This window comes from Polypterus senegalus, chromosome 13 (assembly GCF_016835505.1).
Source record: "Polypterus senegalus isolate Bchr_013 chromosome 13, ASM1683550v1, whole genome shotgun sequence".
Lineage (NCBI taxonomy): Eukaryota > Metazoa > Chordata > Cladistia > Polypteriformes > Polypteridae > Polypterus > Polypterus senegalus.
Window position 1 is genome coordinate 147571989 of NC_053166.1, and position 23306 is coordinate 147595294.

At 41.9% G+C, this 23306-nt stretch overlaps 1 protein-coding gene across 15 annotated transcripts in view; it reads right to left on the reverse strand.

Moving 5' to 3' along the window:
* rbfox1 (RNA binding fox-1 homolog 1) overlaps positions 1-23306 on the reverse strand; it is a 2577027-nt gene that overhangs the window by 656475 nt on the left and 1897246 nt on the right. For 14 of the 15 annotated variants that reach the window (XM_039775112.1, XM_039775116.1, XM_039775111.1 and 11 more), the window contains one exon: positions 6281-6322. The exons of the other annotated variant lie outside the window; for it this stretch is intronic. In XM_039775112.1, the coding sequence (XP_039631046.1) occupies positions 6281-6322 (42 nt within the window). The remainder of the gene's footprint in view (positions 1-6280; positions 6323-23306) is intronic. 15 annotated transcript variants of the gene reach the window in all.

Here is a 23306-nt window from a genome sequence, read left to right on the forward strand (position 1 = left end):
GATGCCCAGAGTAGTTCTGACAATTTAAATACATTCTAGGATCCCGTGCTTTTAACAGCACAGGCTTACACAGTTAGTTTATACCAGGCGACTGCCAGCATTCTTTATGTTTAAGCAGCACGGCGCCCCTGTTGCTTTTCAAATTAAATAGAGTTAGCTGGTTCTGAGCATCAGCTAGGTCTTTATCCATTCATCCATTATCCAACCCGCTATATTCTAACTACAGGGTCATGGGGGTCTGCTGGAGCCAATCCCAGCCAACACAGGGTGCAAGGCAGGAAACAAACCCCGAGCAGGGCGCCAGCCCACCGCAGAAAACCCACGCAGACATGTGGAGAACATGCAAACTCCACGCAGGGAGGATTCGGGAAGCGAACCCAGGTTTATTGTTTGCTAATTTATTTTTATTTTTAAAGTTGTGTTTTTTTTAATTATGTTTTTCTCAATTAAAAAAAAAACTTTATTTTCCTCTGGGCAACGCTGGGTATTTCAGCTAGTTTTATATAAAATGAAGGTTTACAGCACATGCATCTCTAAGGAGGGTTTTGTAAATTTACGGACAACATCCACAGATTCCTTGTGTGGGTTGGCAATCCTCAGTTTTCTTTTCACCAGTCTGAAACACAATGGCGGTGACAAATACAGTTCAGTTCATTGGTGTATAATTAATAGCAGAACATGTTTTTAAAAAGCTACATTAATGTACCTCAAATTATATTGTATGCTAAGCTTCACACACATTATTTGTTAGTCACTGTGACACAAAAGACAAATGGACATAGCAAGGGTAGGGTGCTTCAGGGTAGAATGGCTGTCATTGTTACACAGGGTAAAATGAAGAGCCTGGAGGGAACATTTTACACTAAATTATCTTCAGCCGTTCTATCAGCAAAGATTCTTGTAGGCAATGGCCTCAGTGGTTCTCTTAAGACCATATGAAAATCATTCAAACATACAGCAAATGCACATCTGTCTAATATGTAGCAACACACAGGCCCACAAGGGTGCGCTAATTAGTCTTCTGCAGTTCTTGTTTTACAAGTTGTGCACTAAATACGTACTAATGTAATTGTGACCAAGGACAATATAGCCTGGCTAGATTAGATCAATTACTGGAATTTTTAGAAATGTGTAAAAGAAACTGCTATTTCATTGGACTCCTTATGGTTGAGCTTAGAAACTGGCTAAACAGATGTTGTTCAGCACAAGATAAAACTTAAACAGCATTCACCACAGTCTTCAGGATTTGGTTTCTCACATTTGTATTACCCTATGGTATGCAAGCTGCTTCAGGAAAAAGAGTCTTTTAAACAATAAACATAAATAGTCACAATGAAAAAAGGCAACCACATCTCAGCTAAGCACAGCATATTGGGTTGAATACCTTTTTAAATTGTTGTATTACTAATGTTATGGTTTTACCAATAACCCTGGCCCTGATCATTATTTTCTATTGTTAAGTCTATTTTTTTTTGTTGAGTCATGTTATTTAATATTTTCATAAAATGTGCTTTGTTTTTCAATTATTATGTCACTGTAATGTATGCCAGTTCCTTTGTACGATGAGTCCAGTGGGGGCAGAACCCTCGATGCTGCAGCTGTAGGGATTACCCTTAGCCTACATTATGCCTCAGCTTGAGGCATTATCTCCTGCTGATGCTGTTTGGCCCCATTTCTTAGATTTCCCTTTACTTTTTAGTACCACACTTTTTTTTAATTGTGGGGTTTTCTTTTAACTTTTGCTCTGTTTGATTGTTAGATTTCTGACTTGACTATTTGTTCTTTTCTGAGTTGCCTCCTTGATGCTACATTTCAGACCCTTTGGAATTTGTTTTTATTTACTTCTTACATATATCATTGTCATTATCATTATTAATTCCTTTTTAAGTGAATATTATTATTTTAAGAAGGTGTTTTGTTCCTTTGGCAAGTCCTACTCTCCCCCATTTCTGGTCAGAGGCATTTGTGTCTATAATAGGAGGTAAGCCTACTTTATATATATATATATATATATATATATATATATATATATATATATATATATATATATATATATATATATATATATATATATATATATAATATATGCTTTTTATTTATATGGCTAGGCCTACTTTATATTTAAGGGCCTTTTTAGAGTATTTAGAACTGATTTTAAGTTTAAAAGTGTTTTGTGAAGTTTGTGGGTATGGACATCACAGCAACTTTTACGTTTATAGTATCAAAGAATAAAGTTTGTATTTGTGCAATATGTGTGAATGCATATGAAAATAAAATTATTGTGGTGGAGTTTAGTATTCAAGGCTATAATTACCTACTGTAGGAGAATGTAAGCCAATGTTTAATATGGCAGCCATAGTCTGTAAGCCTAATCATGTTCATGTGTGTATATGTGTGTGTGTATATATATATATATATATATATATATATATATAGTCTACTGTTTAAATACAATGATCCTAGAAGCAGCTGAATATAGGATCAAAATGCTTTGGAGGTGAGGAGTAAAATAATAAAGTAAAGTAAAATAATGTGGTTTACAAGAGGAGTCAGTGTCACGTGCCTGTCCAAAAAATAGTAACCATTATTTCTTGAAAATTTTAGAATTTTTAAAACTGTCTTAAGGGTATAAAATATTTGCCTGTGAAACTTGAATATCTCGTATAGACAAAACAAAGACATCCTACTGCTCAATGTGTACAGGACAATGTCTTCTGCTCCTGCCAATAAACTTCAAGGTTATTTCACACCCTGATTTAAGCAAACCTAAACTGTATTTACAAATGACAGGCCAAAAGACAAAACCAATTGGAACTCTATCTAATTTAAGCAGAGGAGCCCTTGGCAACAACTACGAAGTTCACCCATGGATGAACTGCTGCTAATCGCGTGTGCAGCCTAAGTTGTGCCTGGGACAAGGCTTCATTATGCCAGTGCAGGAAGACTTTGAATGCAAAGCAAGCCAAGACTGTCAGCGTTACCATAGACTTTCAACCACAGATGATTATTATTCTTGGAAGTGGAAGTCTCTATCAGTAAATCTACCTATTCCATATCCTTTGATTTCATATCCTTAATAAATAATATAGGGGGCACTGTTATAAATGTAACTTTTCTACAGGAATTTCAGGATCACCACCTGCACATATCAGGCCTGAACCTTTTGCCTTGAGAAGCCATTTTCCAGCATTCCTCAGACTTTAACAAGTAAAGTCTCTCATTTTTCCATGATGTTGCTTGACAAAGTCATAGTTTCAAGTCCAGGAGGGCACTGCCCTGTGTTTGGCTGTAAAGGGAGATACAGTATACACATGATGTTGGAAGATTTTTGAGAAAAAGCTTAAGGTTTGCTGATACCAAGGCTAGACGAGAATACATTTACATAATGTGCAATAAGGAGTGCATGCTGTCTGACAGCAAAGGCTCAATACACAGTTTTTCCAGTTTCCCTCGGTGTGTGAGTGTGTGTTTTTAGTGTTGCAGCACAGTGAGCTGAGTGTGAGGCTGGCCTCCAGCATGAGCAGAAGAACAGCACATGATGCCTATGAAGGCAGGCAAATCCTCACCCGAGCTTTGCAAGACTACAGAGCCCTGTGCCAGAGAGCCAAAAGACACAATTACACTCAAGTCAGCGTCAGATCCCTGAAGTCCTAAAAACAAATAAAAAAGCAGCCAGCCATCTAGAGGGGCAGAGAGAGAAAAACAAGGAAGGAAGGGTGTGGGGAGAAGTGTGAAGAGATGTGATTACATAAAGGAAGAAAACACTTAAATGAAGATCTAAAGAGCATTTAAAATGTGTTATTGTATCTGTTTCCAGAGTTATGTATGTTAATTTTATCAAATGTGATAGCCATCCTTAGATGTGGAGCTGAAGGAGAAATGGAGTCGATAGTGGAATCATGCATGGCAGTATACTCATTAGATATTAGAAGAACACCTGCCTGTCAGAATACACTCACTTTAGAAGTATAAGAAGTTGCTTCATCTATAAACTTTGATTTAGCTTGACTCACTTTCCATTTCAATTCAGGGAAGTAGGAATCCTACAGTCAATAGGAGATAAACCATATTACGAACTACATATCATGTTACCATATTCACTTTGTGTAGTAAGCAGCTAACACACAATATGGCAGCACAAAAGCGTATGAGAGATTTCTATACAAATCCTTGAGATGCAACTAAACCAAGCAGGCCGAAAAACCATCTAACAGCCTCTCTCCTCCCATTGATCCCTGTCCTAACAGCCTCAGCTTCGATCTCATTCCCTCTAGCCAGACATGAGCATGCGATTCTTGAAGCTGGTGTAAACTAACACACTTTTTAAAATCATGTAGTTATTGAAAGTGGGAGTGAACCCACACACAATGACAGATTTCACCAATTTTTTTGTCCTTTACTCTGTCTTCAGTTAATGGAGCACAAAGAACGCCACACATTGATAAGTTTATGGTTAAGATTTCAACAGTTCTGATTCCCTGAACCTGGGATCTTAGAGAATTTCTGGCCAGCAAAATGTCCACCCATTCATCTTTTCAACCCGCTTATCCAGAGCAGGGTCACAAGGCAGCTGAAGCCTATGCCAGCAGTTATCAGGCATAATGCAGGAACAACACTTGGACAAGACGCTAGTCCGTAGCAGACACAGTGGATGTCAGTTAAGTTAAACTTACTATGATAGCCTGAGTGTTATCTTGTAGTGAGAAAGCTAAAGAAAAGGGAAAGAATGTGGATGCTTGTGAAGATGTGGTCAGCAAGGCTTGTAAATCTTGCAGTGTGAGTTTTACTGTTCGTCTTATGCCAACATGCATTGCATTTAAAAAACACTTGGCCGGGGGGCCATACAGAATTTGGTGCAGTAGATATTGAACTCGTTTGATATTTATGATTTGAAATCATGGTGGCTCTGACTGGCTTTTGAGTGAAATGTGGAGGTTGAGATGAATTACTACCTATCTCAGCATTACAAGATAATCTGGGAAGATAATCAGTTAAGACCTGCCTGAGGTTGGAACACCTTAAATGATTGTCGGAAGAGTTAAATTTGACTTAAGATCAGGCAGATTAACCTCTAATGTTTGCCTGGCATTAGTCAACTAGCTAACATCAGCTGCACTGGATCAATGGTTATGCTTGGATCCTTTGCTAGCCAGCAACCTCACAACCAAGAGCAGTAAGAACATTAACTAACTGTTGCCTGTCTCATAGCCATGCTTTTCCTGATAAGCAGTTTGGATCATAAAACTTCCTGTTCTTTTCAACCCCAGCGGTTTGATAAATTGGAGGAGGCTACACTATGTTATAGAAGCAGGGTTGTGCTTTTTTTGTTTTGCACCACTCCAGACTGTGCAGTTATAAACACTGCTTCAAATCAGCATAAGTGGATCATGGGCTTGTTGTGGAGAGAGGATTCTCCAGTTGGTGCAAGTCCACTTCAAAATACACTGTGCATAAGAAATCAACAAATCGCAGAGATACTGTTTGGACACCAGCTGGCTTAGAGCAGGTCATTGACAAGCTGTTTACTCCTGACTCAAACATGTCCCTGCAGATATGGTTGCATTATCTTTGTGGTTATATTCGTTCAACCATATGTTGAGGAGCCTGTATGGATATGTTCTTCTAAAAATGACAACAGTACTATTCACCTTTTCCACACCCTCTTAAATGGGTCAAATACAATTTCATTTTTTATTTGCCTATCCAAAGGATGAGTGAAAACATGTTTCAGAGAAAATAGAAATGTATATTACAAGCTCCTGGAATACATCTTTCTGGTGCTTTTCCATTAATGATAATAGTCAATATAATTAAAAAAAACAAAAATTCATTAACAAACCACTGGTGCCATCTTAGCCTGCAACTTCTGGGTCCTGAGGCCAAGACTAATCAAGAAACAGCCTGACTTCCTTTGGCAGGCCACCCCTGCCACTATCATACTGCACACCCAGGCAGTCCTGTTTAGATTTTGATCCCAAATGGAGCCCAAATACCTGCACTTCTAGGTGTGGAGGAAGCCTTTTGATTTGTAGCTAAACACTTTAACAGCCAAAAAACAAGCCACAATAAGCAATGCCTGAAAACAAGGGGACAAAAAAAAAAGACAAATAAACAAGCAAAAACACCCCCAGAGAGTGCTGACAATACCATTCTGGCTGTTTGAAAGGAAAAACAGATTTGACTTTGAGCTTATGGTGGAGCCAGCTCTTAAAGAGCTCGAGTCACAAATGCCCAGTGGCAAGAAGCAAGCATTTAACACAGAACGAAAAGAGGGACTTACTCGTAGTTGCTCTCTGTCACAGCTCATTTGCTGTCTTGGAATCTGTCAAGAGAAATACAAAATGTGTTAGAATGACACTCTGCACGCATAAATTGCAGCTGGTGACCACCTGTAAATATTTGGAAGTCTGTTAAATTTTATCCACTTCCCTGAAAATATCTCACTGTCCAAGAGGTTATTGTTACAAAGCAGCAAATTGTTAAACCGGGGAAGGTGATTTACTGGAATGAGCAGAAGAAGCCATTTCTAGACAAGCGACAGAAGAAGTTTATGTGAAAAAGGAATTTGGTTAAAGTGTATAATATATTTAATATAACAATTTTGGTTTTTTTATATTGCCATTAAAAGCATGTAGTATCACAAGGTAACTTACACAGCAAATAAGATCACAATATACACAATGAGCAGGCACTATAAGATTTATAGATTAAAGAAAAGGAACTATATAATAAAAAGATAACACTTAATTTGTCCCAATGGGAAATTTAGCATTTACAGATGCTCAACGAATACAGAAATATTATAACAAACAGCAACAACCCAAAAAACCCAAACACACGCAAGAATTACAAAAAGTACAAAAAAAAAAAAACCTTCTACCCTGGCTAAAGCTAATAGAGCAGTTCCAGTAAGGCATTATAAAGGCATATTGCTGTAGGTATAAGGGAAACCAAGCAAGTTTTTTTACACACTCCTGCAGAAAACCTCTTTGTACACAATGCTAGTGTGTCAGAGTGAGGATATGCAGCATAGCTCATAATGGCCATCAGTTTAATTTTTATTCTCTCCACCTCTGCCACCACTAGAAGGTCCAGAAGGCGTCCCGTGTCTGAACCTGTCATTTTAATGAGCTTGTTGATTTAGTGGGCTGCTCTTGAAGTGATGTCATTGACCCAGCACACCTCACTGGCCACCACAGAGATGCACAACATTTGAAGGTTATCAATACCCACATTAAAGCTGCGCAGTTTCCTACGAAATAAAAGAGCCTGCTCTTCCCTTTCTTCTAGTTCTTCAATGTTACTAAACCATATATATATATATATATATATATATATATATATATATATATATATATTGTGGAAGACTGCCGGCTTCCCAGGCCGGTCCGCACCCCAGGCCGACAGGAGGAGCTCTCCCGACACCAGGATCGTGCCCCGAGGTCCAGCAGGGCCTTATGGACTTTGTAGTGTTTATACACAGCCCTGCTGGATACCTTGGGGACCACCAGGAGTCGCTGTGGGAGGACTTGTGGGATCTGTTGTGCCCTATGACCCGGGAGTACGTCACAGTCACGTGACGGGAAGGAATGGCGTGCTCCCGGGGTGAAGTAAAAGACTGATTGCCCTGACCCGGAAGGAATAGGGAACTGTGGACTGCTGGGACAGGAACACCTCCGGGTCAGGGGCTATAAAAGGACGGTGCCTCAGTCCAGACACTGAGCTGTGCTGGGTGGGAGAGGAGCAAAGTGTCTGGGCGAGGAGGAGAGGTCATTGTGTGTAGTTGTAGTGAATGAGTAGTGTGGAAGGTGCTTGGTGCACTGAGAGAAAATAAAAAGAGTCTTGGACTGTAACCTGGTCTCCGGAGTTGTACCTGAGGGTTCGAGGGTGCACTACTGCCCCCTACTGCCACACTGGCGTAGTCGGCAGGATTCTCTGGCCGTCTGTTGGCAGAGGACCTGCATAAAAAACAAATTTTGTGTGGGCAGACAACCCTCGGTCGATTCCCGGTGTTCACGGAGGTGCACAACAGCACCCGCTACCAAGAAAGCGGCAACAGTGCGTGCTATCCCGCTCTATAGGGCCATGGGAAAGAAAACTGGGAAAAAGAAGGTCAGTCCCAGCCGCCTGCAGGGCATGACGGACGCCGAGATGTCCTGGACCCTCCTGACTGGGAGCGAGGAAGACAAAGCGCTAATCCGGGCCGAACGAGCCCGGGTAGCGAAGAACTCGGGACATGGACGGCTGTCGAGCGCTTCGGACCCCCTAGATAGTCCGGGGGTGTCGCCATCCGCACGAAGGCAGCTGGAGGTAAAACGCCCGACGCTTCGACTTTGTTTTATCATGTTTTGCAGACGCCGCCGAGAAACTTGCAGCGGGCCGCAACTGACTACCTCGTGCTTCGCAAAATGGCGCGCCCCCAGAAGGCAGGCCAGGACGCGGGACGGCTACCGACAGCTCCAGTCAACGACAGACTGGTCACCCGCGGTGGATGTCGGGACGGTGGAGGGAACCCAAGTCCTCCGACGAGGCGGTCGTTCCCTAACGGGTCCGAGCCTCCTGGAAAGGGAGGGGCGGGCGCGCGCCCAAACAAGAAGCCACCGACAAAGAGGGACGGGTTGTGGCTGACGAGTCTGCCGCGGTAAAGGAAAAGGCAGATCGCAGCCGGCTTGTAGTAGCCAGCCGTCCCTCTGAGGACTCCAACTCCCAGGAGCCTCTGCGAGACCCAGCGAAACACGCGCCGGGAGGGGACGTGCTCATTGGTTCCCGGCCGGAGGGTAAGCAAAATGCGGAAGCGCTAACAACTCCGGCCGTAAACATTAACTGTTTGATTTACAGGGCTCGAGGAATACCTCGCGCCCCTAAGCAGTTTCTTACAGGAATATGCTGAACTAAAGGAACGTGTACTGGAATTGGGAGCGATGGCGGCAGCTCCGCTGAAAGCACTGAGGGAGTTCGTGCAGCGGCTGCGCCGGAAGCTCCGGAGAGGATCGCGCGGGAGTACAGGTGAGTCCCTCCCGTGTAGAGAGTAAGGGGACACAGTGCGATCGGGCACCGCTGAGAATGAGTAGCGCGTGTCAAAGCACTGTGTGCCCGACAAGAGACTGGGGCATGATGACCGAATGGTCGGGGACTGGAGCAAACAGCCCGGGCATGCGGCGTGGCGTGGCTTTCCGGAGCAGTACAGCTCTCGAGGACCCGACCGGTCATAAATGCGGGGTAACGCCGGTGATGGGAGTGCCGGCGGAAGAGCCGCCGTGCGGTGCAGCTGACTGGTGCTGTTCATCGGAGCGAGACGGTGCTAATGAAGCCGGCTCCTAGTAAACGTAAGGAAACGGGTGTGCAGACAGTAAAGAGGCTCCCCTCTTTCCATGGAGAGCCTCAGGCTGAGCGCAAGCCCCAGATCAAGCGGGAGATCCCCAAAAGGAAAGGTGGGTCTCCCGACATAATGGAGAGAAGGCTTGAGGGCAGCCAAGCGGCCGTAATGCCCTCCCTGGCAGGTGAAGGGGCGGAGACGACGCTGACGGAGTTCCCGAGGGGTTTTTGGTCCCGCAGAGGGAAGCAACCAGGAGGGCTTCGTCGGTGCTATAATTGCCGGCAACCGGGCCACGAGAGGCGCCATTGTCCCCGGAGAGACCGGAGGTACACCGTCCCCCCAAGGTTCGCTCGAGGACAGGGCACGCACTCAAGGCCCGACGACGCGTCCTCCTGGAGGAGGACGTCCCTCTCGGGGCCGGACGCTCCGCCCCAGAAGTCGTCGCTAAGGGGGGGGAATTGTGGAAGACTGCCGGCTTCCCAGGCCGGTCCGCACCCCCAGGCCGACAGGAGGAGCTCTCCCGACACCAGGATCGTGCCCCGAGGTCCAGCAGGGCCTTATGGACTTTGTAGTGTTTATACACAGCCCTGCTGGATACCTTGGGGACCACCAGGAGTCGCTGTGGGAGGACTTGTGGGATCTGTTGTGCCCTATGACCCGGGAGTACGTCAACAGTCACGTGACGGGAAGGAATGGCGTGCTCCCGGGGTGAAGTAAAAGACTGATTGCCCTGACCCGGAAGGAATAGGGAACTGTGGACTGCTGGGACAGGAACACCTCCGGGTCAGGGGCTATAAAAGGACGGTGCCTCAGTCCAGACACTGAGCTGTGCTGGGTGGGAGAGGAGCAAAGTGTCTGGGCGAGGAGGAGAGGTCATTGTGTGTAGTTGTAGTGAATGAGTAGTGTGGAAGGTGCTTGGTGCACTGAGAGAAAATAAAAAGAGTCTTGGACTGTAACCTGGTCTCCGGAGTTGTACCTGAGGGTTCGAGGGTGCACTACTGCCCCCTACTGCCACAATATATATATATATACACACACACTGTATATATATATATATATATATATTACTAGCTGTCTCATGCGGCTCTGCCTGCGTATTAGTGAAACAGGACAAACCTTAAAACTCAATAAACAAAAGGGTATTGCTAGCTGAACAGAGGCAAGATACGCTCCAAAATGCAGAGGCAGACTGACTCCCCACTCCAGATGTCATGCTTCCCCTTCCCCTCGGCCCCCAGCCTCTGTCTTGGATTAGCGCGAATATATCGCTCCTGCAAGCGAACTATAATTCTTAGCGCAATGAGGGAAGTTGCAAAATTAACCAGAATGTTCAAGCAAATTATAGAAAAAAACCTGATCTAGATCCATTAAGTAGTTCTCTTGTTCGCTAGCTAAGCGGATGTAAGGCACGCTCCGAGACTGGCACGTGAGTGAGGAGGGCCACACCTTCCCCCTCCCCTCGGCCCACTCTCTTGGATTTGTGCAAATAAATCGGTACCACAAGTGAACTATGATACAAAACGTAATGAAAGAAGTTGCAAAATCAACTGGAATGTTTAAGCAAATTATAGAAAAAACCCCGATCTAAATCCGTTAAGCAGTTCTCTCGTTTGCTAGCTAAGCGGAGTAGTTCTCTTGTGAAAAGCGAACAGACATAAAGACAGATGTTGGATTTTATATATATATAGATAGATAGATAATTTTAAGAAAAATATAAATAGATAAACAGAACTTTATTTGTTCTCAGGGAAAAATTTGTCTTTTTACATAGCCTCCTTAAATAAATTCATATTTTAACGAAGAAGCACTCCCAGAACCACAAACAAATATAAGAACTTCGGGCTTGGATAATAAAAAAGCTGTTGCCATCTAAAACCATGCTTGTAGGTGGGAGTAAGATGTGGTCAGATCTTCCCAGCTGTGCCAAAAGTTTATGTTTAAAGGCTTTTAATATAAATAAAGTGGGTCCAGTTGTTGTGTCCACAAATGGAATAAGACACATGATGATTAAAGGTTGTCATTGTTCCTTCCAAAGTTCCTTTGGTTGAAGCAACCATCATTGTATAGTCAGAATAATTCTTCTTTAGAGTATTGGTATTGGAGGGAATTATTTATGTTGCTGGGTCCGTGTTTGCAGAAGGAGAAATATAAACACATAATCAGGGTAATGTAATTTATTTCCCTAAGCAGTAATGTGGACGGTTTCAGGCAGTATGTGGATTACACAATTTGGATTTAGTTGTAATGTGCTAATTTTTTAACCATTATGCATTAAAATACTGTATATGATTATTTTTGCAAAGTGAGTAGATGTAGATAGGATGACTTACTCGGTGTGGACACTAAAATGCTGATCTTTAGTGTTTTGCCTATCGGCCTACAATCATCTACACATCTGTCCATCTATTTTCAGGGTCACTGGCAACTTCTGCCCTTTTTGGCAGCAGCACATGCTGTGTGGTAGACAACCTTGGGGCGATTTATGCCAGTCTAATATGCACACACCCAGACTCATCACTGCACTCAGACACCAAATATCCTTATGGATACACACATCTCTGGGATTTACGGGAAAACCAGAGCATAAGAAAAACACATAATTAGAATGTGCAGACTCCCAATAGACAGTGCTAGGATTTGTACCCAGGACTCTGGAGCTCTAAGCCAGTAGCACTAACCACTGCATTACTGTTCAGCCACAACATCCATATAATAATAATAATAATAATAATAATAATGATTAATAAAAAAACCAAGTGAACAGCCTTCCAGCATGTCAGCATCAAGCAGCTGCTCACCATCATTATGCAAGTACATCTGTAACTTCAGAACTGCAGAAAGTGATTGGAACTATAAAAAGGTGGTGGAGGATCAAGAGGGATGAAAGTTCAATAAACATTACCAGCCCCTAAATAGATATTTATTTTTAATCCTGATAAATTTAATTATAAACCCAGGAGTAGGGCTATTTCCAGCTGGAAACAACTCAGCATTCTCACATATGCTTATGCTTCATTCCCGATCAGACAGGAGACACTAATTAATCTAATGTCATGTCTTTATGGTGTTGGAAAAAGGAGATATATTGGCTCAAATTTTCCTTAATAATGGGGATTCAGTTTTGGTGTGGCTTGCAGATAGGGACTTAACTGCTCATGGAATCATAATAGCAAACACGTTCAAGTGGATTCACTTCTAGAAGCTGGTGGTGGGAATGGTTAGAGTGAGACAGTGTTATTGTTGCTGTACTATACACAAAAACTCTGCAACTTTGCATTTCTTATAATTGACATGTTTTTAGATTTTTCCTTGAGGTTTCTGTATTAAAATTATTTATTAATATTTCCTTTTTTCCCAAATAATTACATTTATTTTTTGCTAGAAGTTTTCCTTCAAAAGTTATATTTGACAGCATTTTGTTTTGTTATGGGTGTCGTTATTTTGGGACTTTTTGCATTTTCATGGTTACTGGGAATGAGTGACAGGTGACGTCATCATCATTTGTGAATTCCTTGATCATCTGAGATTTGAATAATATGTGATTTTCTCATTGACTACCAGTACTAGAAACTTTGATTTTTGGCTTAGCGTAACTGACTATGATAATGGGATTTTTGACTTTATGGTTTTGACCTTGGCCCAGTTTTTCAGTGTGTCTTATCTTCTGGTCCTTACTTATAGAATCTTTACTGACTCAATTGTTTCCATCAGTGTAGCAATAAGTTATATCCTCATCTATGGTCACAAATTCCACTAGTGCACTAAAGGGACTCAAACTACACTTCTCAGCAGGTTTGCTGGGCCTGCTGTTTGAAACGGGCACAGAAACGTGGTAATGAGACAGGGTCTTATATTAGAGACCATCATCTTCTGGACAGAGAGAGGAACCAACTGAAGTGGTTTGATCACTTGCTGTTGGTAGATGGAGACCTCCTGGAAAGACCTAGGAGATGCTGGAGGAATTTATACCACAAAACTGACCTTAGATATTCCCAATCAGGAGGGGCTCAGATGGAAAACTCCCTAGCTGGCTCAGCTTGCAGGCATCACAAGCACCATCCCCCGCTAACACACCAGCCATTCCGCCTTTTCCTATTTTGTTTCCCTTTTTTTTTTCATAAGTGAACCTCTTTCTTTAATGTCTTCCCTTTACTCTAGCAGCCACAAATCATATTCCCACAGCTTTCTGCTCATATTTTGATTGTCTGTCATGTTTTATTTTTATACTTTGTTTGCCATGTAAAATTAATACACCTCAAAAGAAAGGAAGCCTGCAATCCTGTGCGCCCCAGGTGTGCTTCCAAGTTCAGTTGAAACGGGAAGCCGTGGGTTTTATGGCCGTTTCTCCGTAGACTGTGTGGGAAGACAACTGCTTCAGAAATGCACCAAACATCAAGGCAGGGCTTTGCTGAGCAGCTTCTACCTGCTAAGGTGCGGAGTTCATTTTGGATTCTAGCCTTGAATGTCATGATGCCATTATGTTAACCTTATATAGTTTATAGCACTTGAAAAGTCAAAGCTTTACATGATATGATGGGCTGCCTGGTGGACAGTAGCTTCCAGGCAGGAAAGAGTGACAAAGAGCAGTAGCAGGGCTCAGCAAAGCCCTAGGAAAGAGTGAGGCATGTGTGCACTGACAAGGGGCAACACATATGACAGGAAGATCTTCACAATGGGGCTCATGTGCCCTCTGTTTGGACTGTCTAGAGATGAGAGTGAAGCTGGGTGGCATGAGAAGAAACTGGGCATGACGTTCTGTGGTGCTAGAGGGAAGACAACCCACTGGACACCAGATGATACCACAGTCATTAGACTGATTACTGGGAGGCATGAGACAGCCTACAGGAGGGAAGTGGTAAATCTGATAACGTGGTGCCAGGACAACAATCTTAGGTTTAATGTTAGTAAAACAAAGGAGACTCACCGAAGCCCGCCAGTAGCATACGGCGTGTAAGAATAGGAACGTAAAACGGTGAGAAAGGAATTCAGTATAACAAAGGCTTAGGAAACCACCGTCGCAGTATAACGAAAATAGCAAGGAGCGAAACCAATGCCAATGGTCGAAAGAGTACCTTGCTGTAGCAGGCTATGGAAAACATAGACATATATAGATAGGTGCCGCATTCACTGTGTTGCCCAATCGACACGATAAGTCAGCGTGTCCGCACTATTGCGAGTGGTAAAAGTGCCATTTAAACTAATACAGGTAGACATGGAAACCGGGTTTTCTGATGAAAAAACAATAACGTTTTAAACAGTATCGTTTACATACAACAGATTTTGACAAATCGTTTACATGCAATTATTTATATCCATTTATACACTAATAATGGCAATTATTAAATAATTTTCCCGTATAAGTAACATTTCCCGGACTGTCTTCTTCCATCTCCAAAATATTTCTAGACTTTGTCCTGTTCTTACGCAACACAGTATTAAAGTATTGGTTAATGCCCACGTCACCTCACGTATAGATTACTGTAATGGTATTCTATCTGTCATCCCACAAAAACGTATCCATCGCTTACAATTTATTCAAAAGTCTGCTGCCAGGATAATAACCTGCTGTTCTAAATCCACTGAACATATCACACCTATTCTCTCTAAACTTCACTGGCTCCCTGTTAACTACAGAATACAATACTAAATACCGCTCTGAACATTTAAAGCTCTCCACAACCTCACTGATCCCCTACAGACTGACATTCGTCTCGCTCACTCCGATTCTCATCTGCAGCTCTGCTTTCTGTACCACACATCAAACTCTGTGCTATGGGAGCTCGAGCGTCTCTCATAGTGCTCCTCAGCTCGGAATTCTCTTCCCTCATATACATCAGGTAGATTCAATAACACATTTTAAAACTACCCTCAAAACTTTTCAAACTGGCATACCAATTGTGAATTTTGCACTGTTAATGCCAGTTATCTTTGTTTGTTTGCTAATTATTGCTGTTTGATCAAGAGCGACGGTGGACGCGGAATTAGGGTTAGAGATGGCGGGCAGGGCTCTGTCGTGCGTATCCTATGGTCTTAGAGTTGGTGGGCGGGGCTCTGTGAGTTGGTGGGCGTGGCTCTCTGTCTTGCATGCGCTCTCTGTCTTGCTTGCCCTTAGAGTTGGTGGGCGGGCTTTGGTGGGCGTGGCTCTCTGTCTTGCGTGCCCTTAGTTAGAGTTGGCGGGCAGGGCTCTGTCGAGCATATCTCATGGTCTTAGAGTTAGCGGGCGGGGCTCTGCGAGTTGGCGGGCGTGGCTGTCTGTCTTGTGTGCACTCTCTGTCTTGCTTGCGCTCACTGTCTTGCGTGCCCTTAGTGAATTATATATATAGATGTTTGTGGAGTAACAAAAAAGGATGGGGAAACACACACTATGGTACATTGGTGAGGCAGTGGTGGAGAGAGTGTAAACATTTTGTGGACGCCAGGGGTCACTGTAAACCCAACAGACAGACATACAGGACACTGGGTAAAAGCACCCAGTTGTTTTTAACTATTTTCTTCTTGCACAGTGCTCCCTAAGCACCACGGCTACAATAACATAATCAAATAAATACAATAATCACAATTCTCTTCTCCTCCACCTCTCTCAGCAAGCTTCGTTCACCAACCAACTACTTTGGCTCCCCTGCTGGGTGTTTCGCAGTCCTTTATATAGTCCTTGACCCAGAAGTGCTTCTACTCTTCCTCCCATGTGACTTGCCAGCACTTCCAGGACAGATGGAGAATTCATATTTCTGATCAGCCCAGAAGTACTTCCGGGCTAGGTGAGACATTTGTCTCACATCTTCTTCCCACAGCGTCCCCTGGCGGCATCCACGGTACCCAGCAGGGCTGTGTTGCCGAACTCCATGTCCCATAGTGCCCTGCTTGAATCCGGGGCAAGGCTGCAGTTAAGAGAAGCTGCCAATCTAGCGTCTTGGGGGAGGCAGTGTCCTAGAAAAGCTGCCTTCCCCCATCCTTCCATTTCAGGGGCATTCCGGTCGGGTTGAGCTGCTGGCAGTCTCTTACAATTTACATTTCTACAGTGTTACAGTGAGGATCTTACCTGGTCGCACAACACTATTCAGTTGGTAAAGAAATCTCAAGAGCATTTGTACTTCTTTTAAACGCTAAAGATATTTGGCATGCCAGCCAGAATCCTTGGTAGCTATTATAGGGGTACTGCTGAGAGCATTCTTACTGCTGCCATCATAGTCTGGCTTGGTCACTGCTCTACACAGGATCGCAAAGCCCTACAGTGGCAGGTCAGGACCACCCAAACTGATATCAGATACAGCTCTTCCAAGTTTGGAGGACATTTACCGTGCCAGGGCCACAGCATTATAAAGAACAGCACACACCACCAACACATTCTATTCATATACCTAACATCAGGCAAACACTAAAGGAGTGTGAAATTCAGGACTACAAGACTACAGGACAGTTTGTATCGGCAGGTAATTCAGTTTGTGAATGATTCCTGTCCATTACCTCTTCCCCTCACAACATCTGACTTTGCTGGCACATACTGTTGGTCCAGGATGTAATTTACGTGCTTTATTCACCTTTTGAATTAGGATATCTACATTACATGTTGTCTTTTTGGATTATGTTTCAATCTCACTATCTGATTTGTATGTTTACGTAATATTCATAGTATTTGCAAGGTGACATGGCAGAGAGTAAAAAGAGGAGCAGCAATATTTGCTGAGCATGAAGCACATCACAGAAACCAATTACACGACAGGAAGAGGAAGAACGATGGCTCCAGCATCTGCTGCGTGCAATCTTTGGTACTGGCGAAACATGGCTAGCAGCAGCCTCTGCAAAGGTTTGCATCTTTCTTATGGCAAACTGTTTAGGTAAACTGATTTGGAAGGTGATATGGCAAAGAGAAAAAGAAGAGTAGCAACATGAGCATGAAGCATGTTGCAGAGGCTGATTATGTGATAAGAAGAAGAAGGATGACAGCCCCGGCATCCACTAGAGGCAACCTCCTGATACTTGCAGATTACATGGGGCTGGAACCTTGATTTTGGGAGGACCAGAGGAGTGTGTGTTTTCTAGTATATTATCATTTTGTAAATGCATTGTTTTAATGATGTATTACCTTTTTGTTATTGTATTTTGTTTCTGTATGTATTAGGTCTGTGTTTTGTTCACCTCTATGTTGAGTCTGAGGGGGCATTTGGTCTAACCCTCAATACCAGTACTGTGGCATTGGTGACTAACTTTTGCCTAGTTCAAGTCATTCTTAGATTTTTGGATTTTGATTTTTTGTTATTGTGGTGCTTTTTTTCTCTCTCTTTTATGTAGTGTTTGGACTTTTGCATGCTTTTGGATTAGGATTATTTGAATTTGAATTGGATTTGTTGTGTTAGGTTTGCACTTTTATGAATAACCTTTTATGTCTCCTTTTTGCTTTTATTCTTGTTCACAAATATTTTTGTAACCACATTTTTAAATCTAAATGATAACGGTTATTATTTTTTACGAATCCTCCTTTCTGTCTATTGTGATATTTTAGATTCACTTTGGCCTGTGTAGGCTGTAAGGCCTGCTGTGCGAGTCTGGGGCCAGGCTGGTTTTGCTTCTAGGCAGACACTGCAATCTAGTTTTTGAAGTGAAGTCTTATTTTGAGTTTCTGAAGCCGCCACTATTTACATACTATAGTCAGAATAAACCTCAATGTGCTCCACATGAGATTTCCACGATGGGTCTGAGGTGTGTCTCTCCAACACTGCACAAGAAACAAGACAATAAGAGTCTCAACCATTTTAGGGGAGATGCAGAAGATTGCGTTGGTTTGGAGATGTGTGTCATGTGGGAAATAAAACCAAAACAATGAACTGGTTATCCCATTCACAGTTGGCTCTTGCCATGTGGTGTTGGGATAGGCTACCACCCAGTTGAGCACTTTTAATAAATAGAGGGATTTACTAAATGTGTTCTGAGCTTGTACTTGGGAAGTATACTATATATACTGTATATATTCAATTGAACTGAAAGTAACACTCCAGCTGCTCCGCTTCAAAGCCTTGGGTTCAAATCCTGTCTCACTTTGTCTGCTCAAGATTTCTTCCCATGTGCATGTTAATTCAATCAGAGTGTATATTAGCGCTGTATATGAATGAGTGTGGCGGACTGATGGCCTGTCCAGGTTTTGTTTTGCCTTGCGTCTGAATCTAAGGCTAATTGACCCTGAACTGGATTAGTCAGGTATTTTATTGAATAGACTTATGGATATAAAATGAAAGTATCTGTCACATATCAATCCAGCAAAAGAATGTTTGTTTACTGTTTGCTAATACAGTATTTTATTTTCAGTGGCAATATTTGATCAAAGTGAAAAAACAATTAGTAATATTTGTAATAAAGGCATGAAAGTCTACAAGCAGGTTTTAGAAACGATGCTTTTCCGTATAGTTTTTTATTTCTTTTCCCTCAGACTAAGTTCAACAGAGCTGCATTGTAAAATATATGTTTAATTACTTTTTATTTTAGTTTATGTTCGTAGTTGGCTTTGTTGATTAAAAATTTATGAATTAAAAAGCACACTCCAGTTCGTCTATTGCTGCGTTCTCCATCCACATGCAGTGGTTACTATAGAAACAATACTGATCAGGGTTGAACAGGCACTCTATGGTGTCTTAACTCACTCCTTCTTTATCATTTCATTGCATTTATCTTCTGTCTAAGCCTGGCTTTGGCACAAGGGATCTTAAGACGAATGTTCACATGCATCCAACTTGATTATTAAATACATTTTTTTTTTGCTCATCTACATTTTTGCAGCCATTTGGTATTAGAAAGAATACTCACAATACAATAAAAGAAATCAAAGCATTTTAAGTGCGATCTACAGGAAATCGCCATTATTCACATACAACTTCCACGAGTGCCGCACAGAGATAATTTCCAGTTGAAAGCCTTTCAGTGAGGCTGCTTCATTAAATTTTGTTTGAGATACCATTTTTCTCTCTTTCAAAGCAGGAGGAAAAATGACAGAAATGTAATTATTTGTAATACTTTTTTTACTGCGTTAAGTTTAAGGGGAGTGGGGGGACATGGCAATGGCTTTATATGATGGCACGAAATGAAGGGGAATTGCGCTGCTGGTGGCCTCACAAGGAGCTACAAGCTTAGTCCCCTTTCACCTTTAGTGGTGCAACAGGCACAGCCTAAACTGAACACCACAGGGACATCCAGGTAACAGAACAAGGTGGGGTGGGGTGACTTTAAGGGGTCTTGCATGTTGGAGTTGCAATGAGGACTGGAGATGTGCAGAAGAATCTGCATCCATACAAGGGGCGGCGGCTCAGTGTTGGGTGAGCTCAGATTTCAGAGTGACGACTCAGTCTCATTGGCTGTCAGAGGAGGAGGAGAAGGAGGGGTGTCCAGAGTTGACAGAGAGGAGGATTTAGGAGGCATGAGGTTGTACGATGGCAGTGATAGACAGGAACCCTGGCGCTGCAGAAGTAGGCCTAGCAGGGTTAACTGACAATTGTATTTGCCTCCTTCTGTCACACCTAAAGACTAGTGTGCTGTGAAATTAAATGAAAATCAAAATGAGAGATTCCATAGTGTAAGAGCCTCAGTATTGTGCATGTTGTTGAAAAAAAAGTCTTGTCCTAAAAGAAAAAGGCAGGTGGACCAGAGGTCCAAAAAAGACCAAGGGATCAGACAAAAAGGAGTTGAACAAACACTAGCAAGGACATTACCAGGAAGTGAAAATGATCATGAAACTAAGACCAAAACATCTATCAAACGAAAGTTAGCCAGGACTCAAAAATATAGCTCAAAAGCTAAATAAATTAAGTACAAAATAGCCATTAGGAAAGATTTAAAAACTTGGACATGAGACACTGGAAGCTGGTCTTAGTGATGGTAAACATATGGCAGCACCCATGAAAAGACATCACAAAATGGCAATGAAAAATAGTCATTTTCTTATAGGAATACATCTAACAATTATCATTTTTTTTAATATGTTACTAATACCTTATTCTTTGTTCTGGTGGCTGAATTGTACTGATGCAGAATTGAGAGTAAAAAGGTTATGACATAATTGGAGCGACAATGCCGTAGAGCGGCACACAATGCGAAATACACCCATGGGGAAAAAAAAAGTTGCATTATTTGTGTCGCATAATTCACATGTCAGTTATCCAGTCATATGCTCAAAAGAACCAAAATGCATGTTTTTTTTTCCCTAAAATATTGTTAAATAATTATTTCTGGAATGATCAGAGCACATCATACATAGGCAGGAAACCCAAAGCCTCAATGGGATTGACTTCCTGAATTGCAGACGTGCCTCTCCCCCTCATTCATGGGTCAAGAGTCCTGTCTTCAAACTGAAATTGATGCAATAAACAAAAGTATTCTTATGAATCTCAGTGCTTAGTGTCTGACAAAATCCACTCCAGTGCCCCTCATAAATCTGCTGTGTACATCGGTGGATCACGAATAGCTGGTAGCCATCAGTTAAAGAAAATAAAGTGGCAATGAGCTCATTTTTAGTCAAGTGGCTCACAGGTGCTTACTGGCTAACGTCCTTTCTTTCATGGGAATTACCACAATATATGAGTACCATTTAGAATTAGTTTGGCAGTTTAGCCTAGTGGGTAAGATGTGTGAGTATAAATTAGAAGACCTCTGGTTCAGAGCTATACCATCCTGAGTGTGTCATTTAATCAGCCAGTGCTGTAAAAAATGGGAACAATTTAAACTCAACTTTGAAACTTGGTGGTCACTATAGAAAAGAGTCATATAAAGTGCGCTTGATTGTTGGCATTTTAATAAATAAACAAATTAGATAAATATAAAATAAATTTTTTTTAAATAAAATTTTACCAGGGCAGCACAATGGCAAAATGATTAGCACTGCCGACCAAGGGTCCATCATCCTACGCCCATTTATTGTCCAGGTGGGGACTGCTTATTCTCTTTGTGGGTTTTCCTGCCATTTCTCCAAAGGTAGATAAGGCTAACTGGCAGGTCCAGATTGGCCCCCTTTTAATGTGCGATTAAGTGGGCTCTGTCCAGAGTTGGTTCCTGGACCTAGCATTGTCTGCATCACATCTGACACCTAGCAACTCTGAATTGGATTAAGCAGGTTTTCAGAATGCAATAATGGATGTAATCACATAGTAGAGAAATGTGTGCACAAAAAAGGCAATGGATGTTTCTGGACAGGGAAATGGTGCACTTCTTATGAGTATGACATTTAAAAAAATAATGAGTGTAGGAATTTTTTCCTGCAAATTGTATATGTGTATTCAGTTGTTCCTGATACCAAGAAACATTTCTGGCCACTTGTTTTTTGTTTTCACAGTTTCCGGAAATAAGTATATTTTATGTTCTTGCTATTTTTGTGCTACTGCAGTGTTACTTTCCTTTGTTTATGGATGCCACTCCTGGTTGCTGGGGGCATGGTTTAAAACGTCCAGGTTTTCTGACGTCATAGATGTGATGCTATAAATACCAGCACAACAGGTCATTTATCATCCGTGATTAGGGATAAAAACAAAGAGCTTTGTGTGTGTTTCTTTTTGAATTCTGGTTACTGAAACGTTTACCTGTCATAACGGGAGTTTTTATTTAATATTATATAGAAATTCCTGTCCTTGTTGTGACAAAGTATGCATTTGTGTTTTTTGTCTTAATACAAGAATTATGAATTTTATTTTTCTCCAGAATGTCATTTAAAAAGTCTTGCTGCAACACCATTTTTGTTTTGTTACAGGCATCTGTGTATTTCCATAGAGATCTTACCCAGAGACACTTGGGTGAGCGCTGCTTGTGACATCATCCAAAGTGACGGTATGACCCATCCACTTACACATCATCTGAAATTAGGATTCTGTCAGCTATTCTGAGCAAACTGATATTTCATTTGAATCCATGGCTTTTGGATCTTTGCTTTTGTCTTTGAACTTTGATTTTTGATTAGTATTTTGGGCTTTGATGATCTGATGTGGTTGTGTGAGATATTAACACTGGATGGAGCATCAACTGTTGCCACGTTTAATCGAACAAACATAAATCAAATAAAGGGTCGGTTCAGCAATCCCGTAGCGTCTCTCCGATTTGGAACTTGAGCTCCGTGTCTGTGAGCATCTCGAATATGCAGTTCGATGACTGGAGTGGGTGGAGTCAGCTGCCCTTATTGGGCATCTTCTCTGTGCTGTGGGTGCGAATAGAGATGATCCTGTTAGGGACAGCGCCCCCTCTTGTCCCGTGGTGATGTTGTTTACCAAGGATGAGTCAGGGGGGTGATCCTCAGATGCATGTGTGTGGCACCAGGCACAAACTCAACATGTTTATTGACCTTGTTGATGTCCTTGTGCTTCCTTATTTGAAATCCTTGAGTCAGAACATTAGCATTCATCTTTGACTTTGATTTTTACTTTCTCGTACACGAATTATAGGGAAAGTATTATAATCATCCAAAAATTTTACTTCGAGATTTTAATGAATCTCGATGTTTTAGACCTCCCTGAGTCCGATTTACTTTTTCATAGGGAAAGTATTGTAAACGTCCAAAAATTCTACCTCAAAATTTTAATGAATCTTGACTTTCTAGACTTCCCAGAGTCCGATTTCCTTTCTCGTACTTTTTCATTCATGCAGCTGCAGAGTCTGATTTATTCAACTTTATTTTTATAATGATTGTTCGATATATTATTAATTTGATTTGATTTGTTGTTGATGGTTCTTTAATGTACATAATATTAAAATATAATCATTGTCTTGTGATTTACTCCTCAAATATCAATCCCCATTTTAGAATATACAAGAAAGTCTAGGGGAGACCACTCCCGATTTTTGGTTTTTGTTTTAGCTTTGGTGATAGATTTAGTGTGTTTTGGTTGCTGACTCATTTCTGGCTATTGAATATGATTCACCTCTAGGTCTGTTATATTCATTCTTTATCTTCCCTACCTTTGGGCAGAATACAGCTAATCTTATGAGACGATACAGAAGAAGGGCCAGAAACTTCACTAAGGTCTAA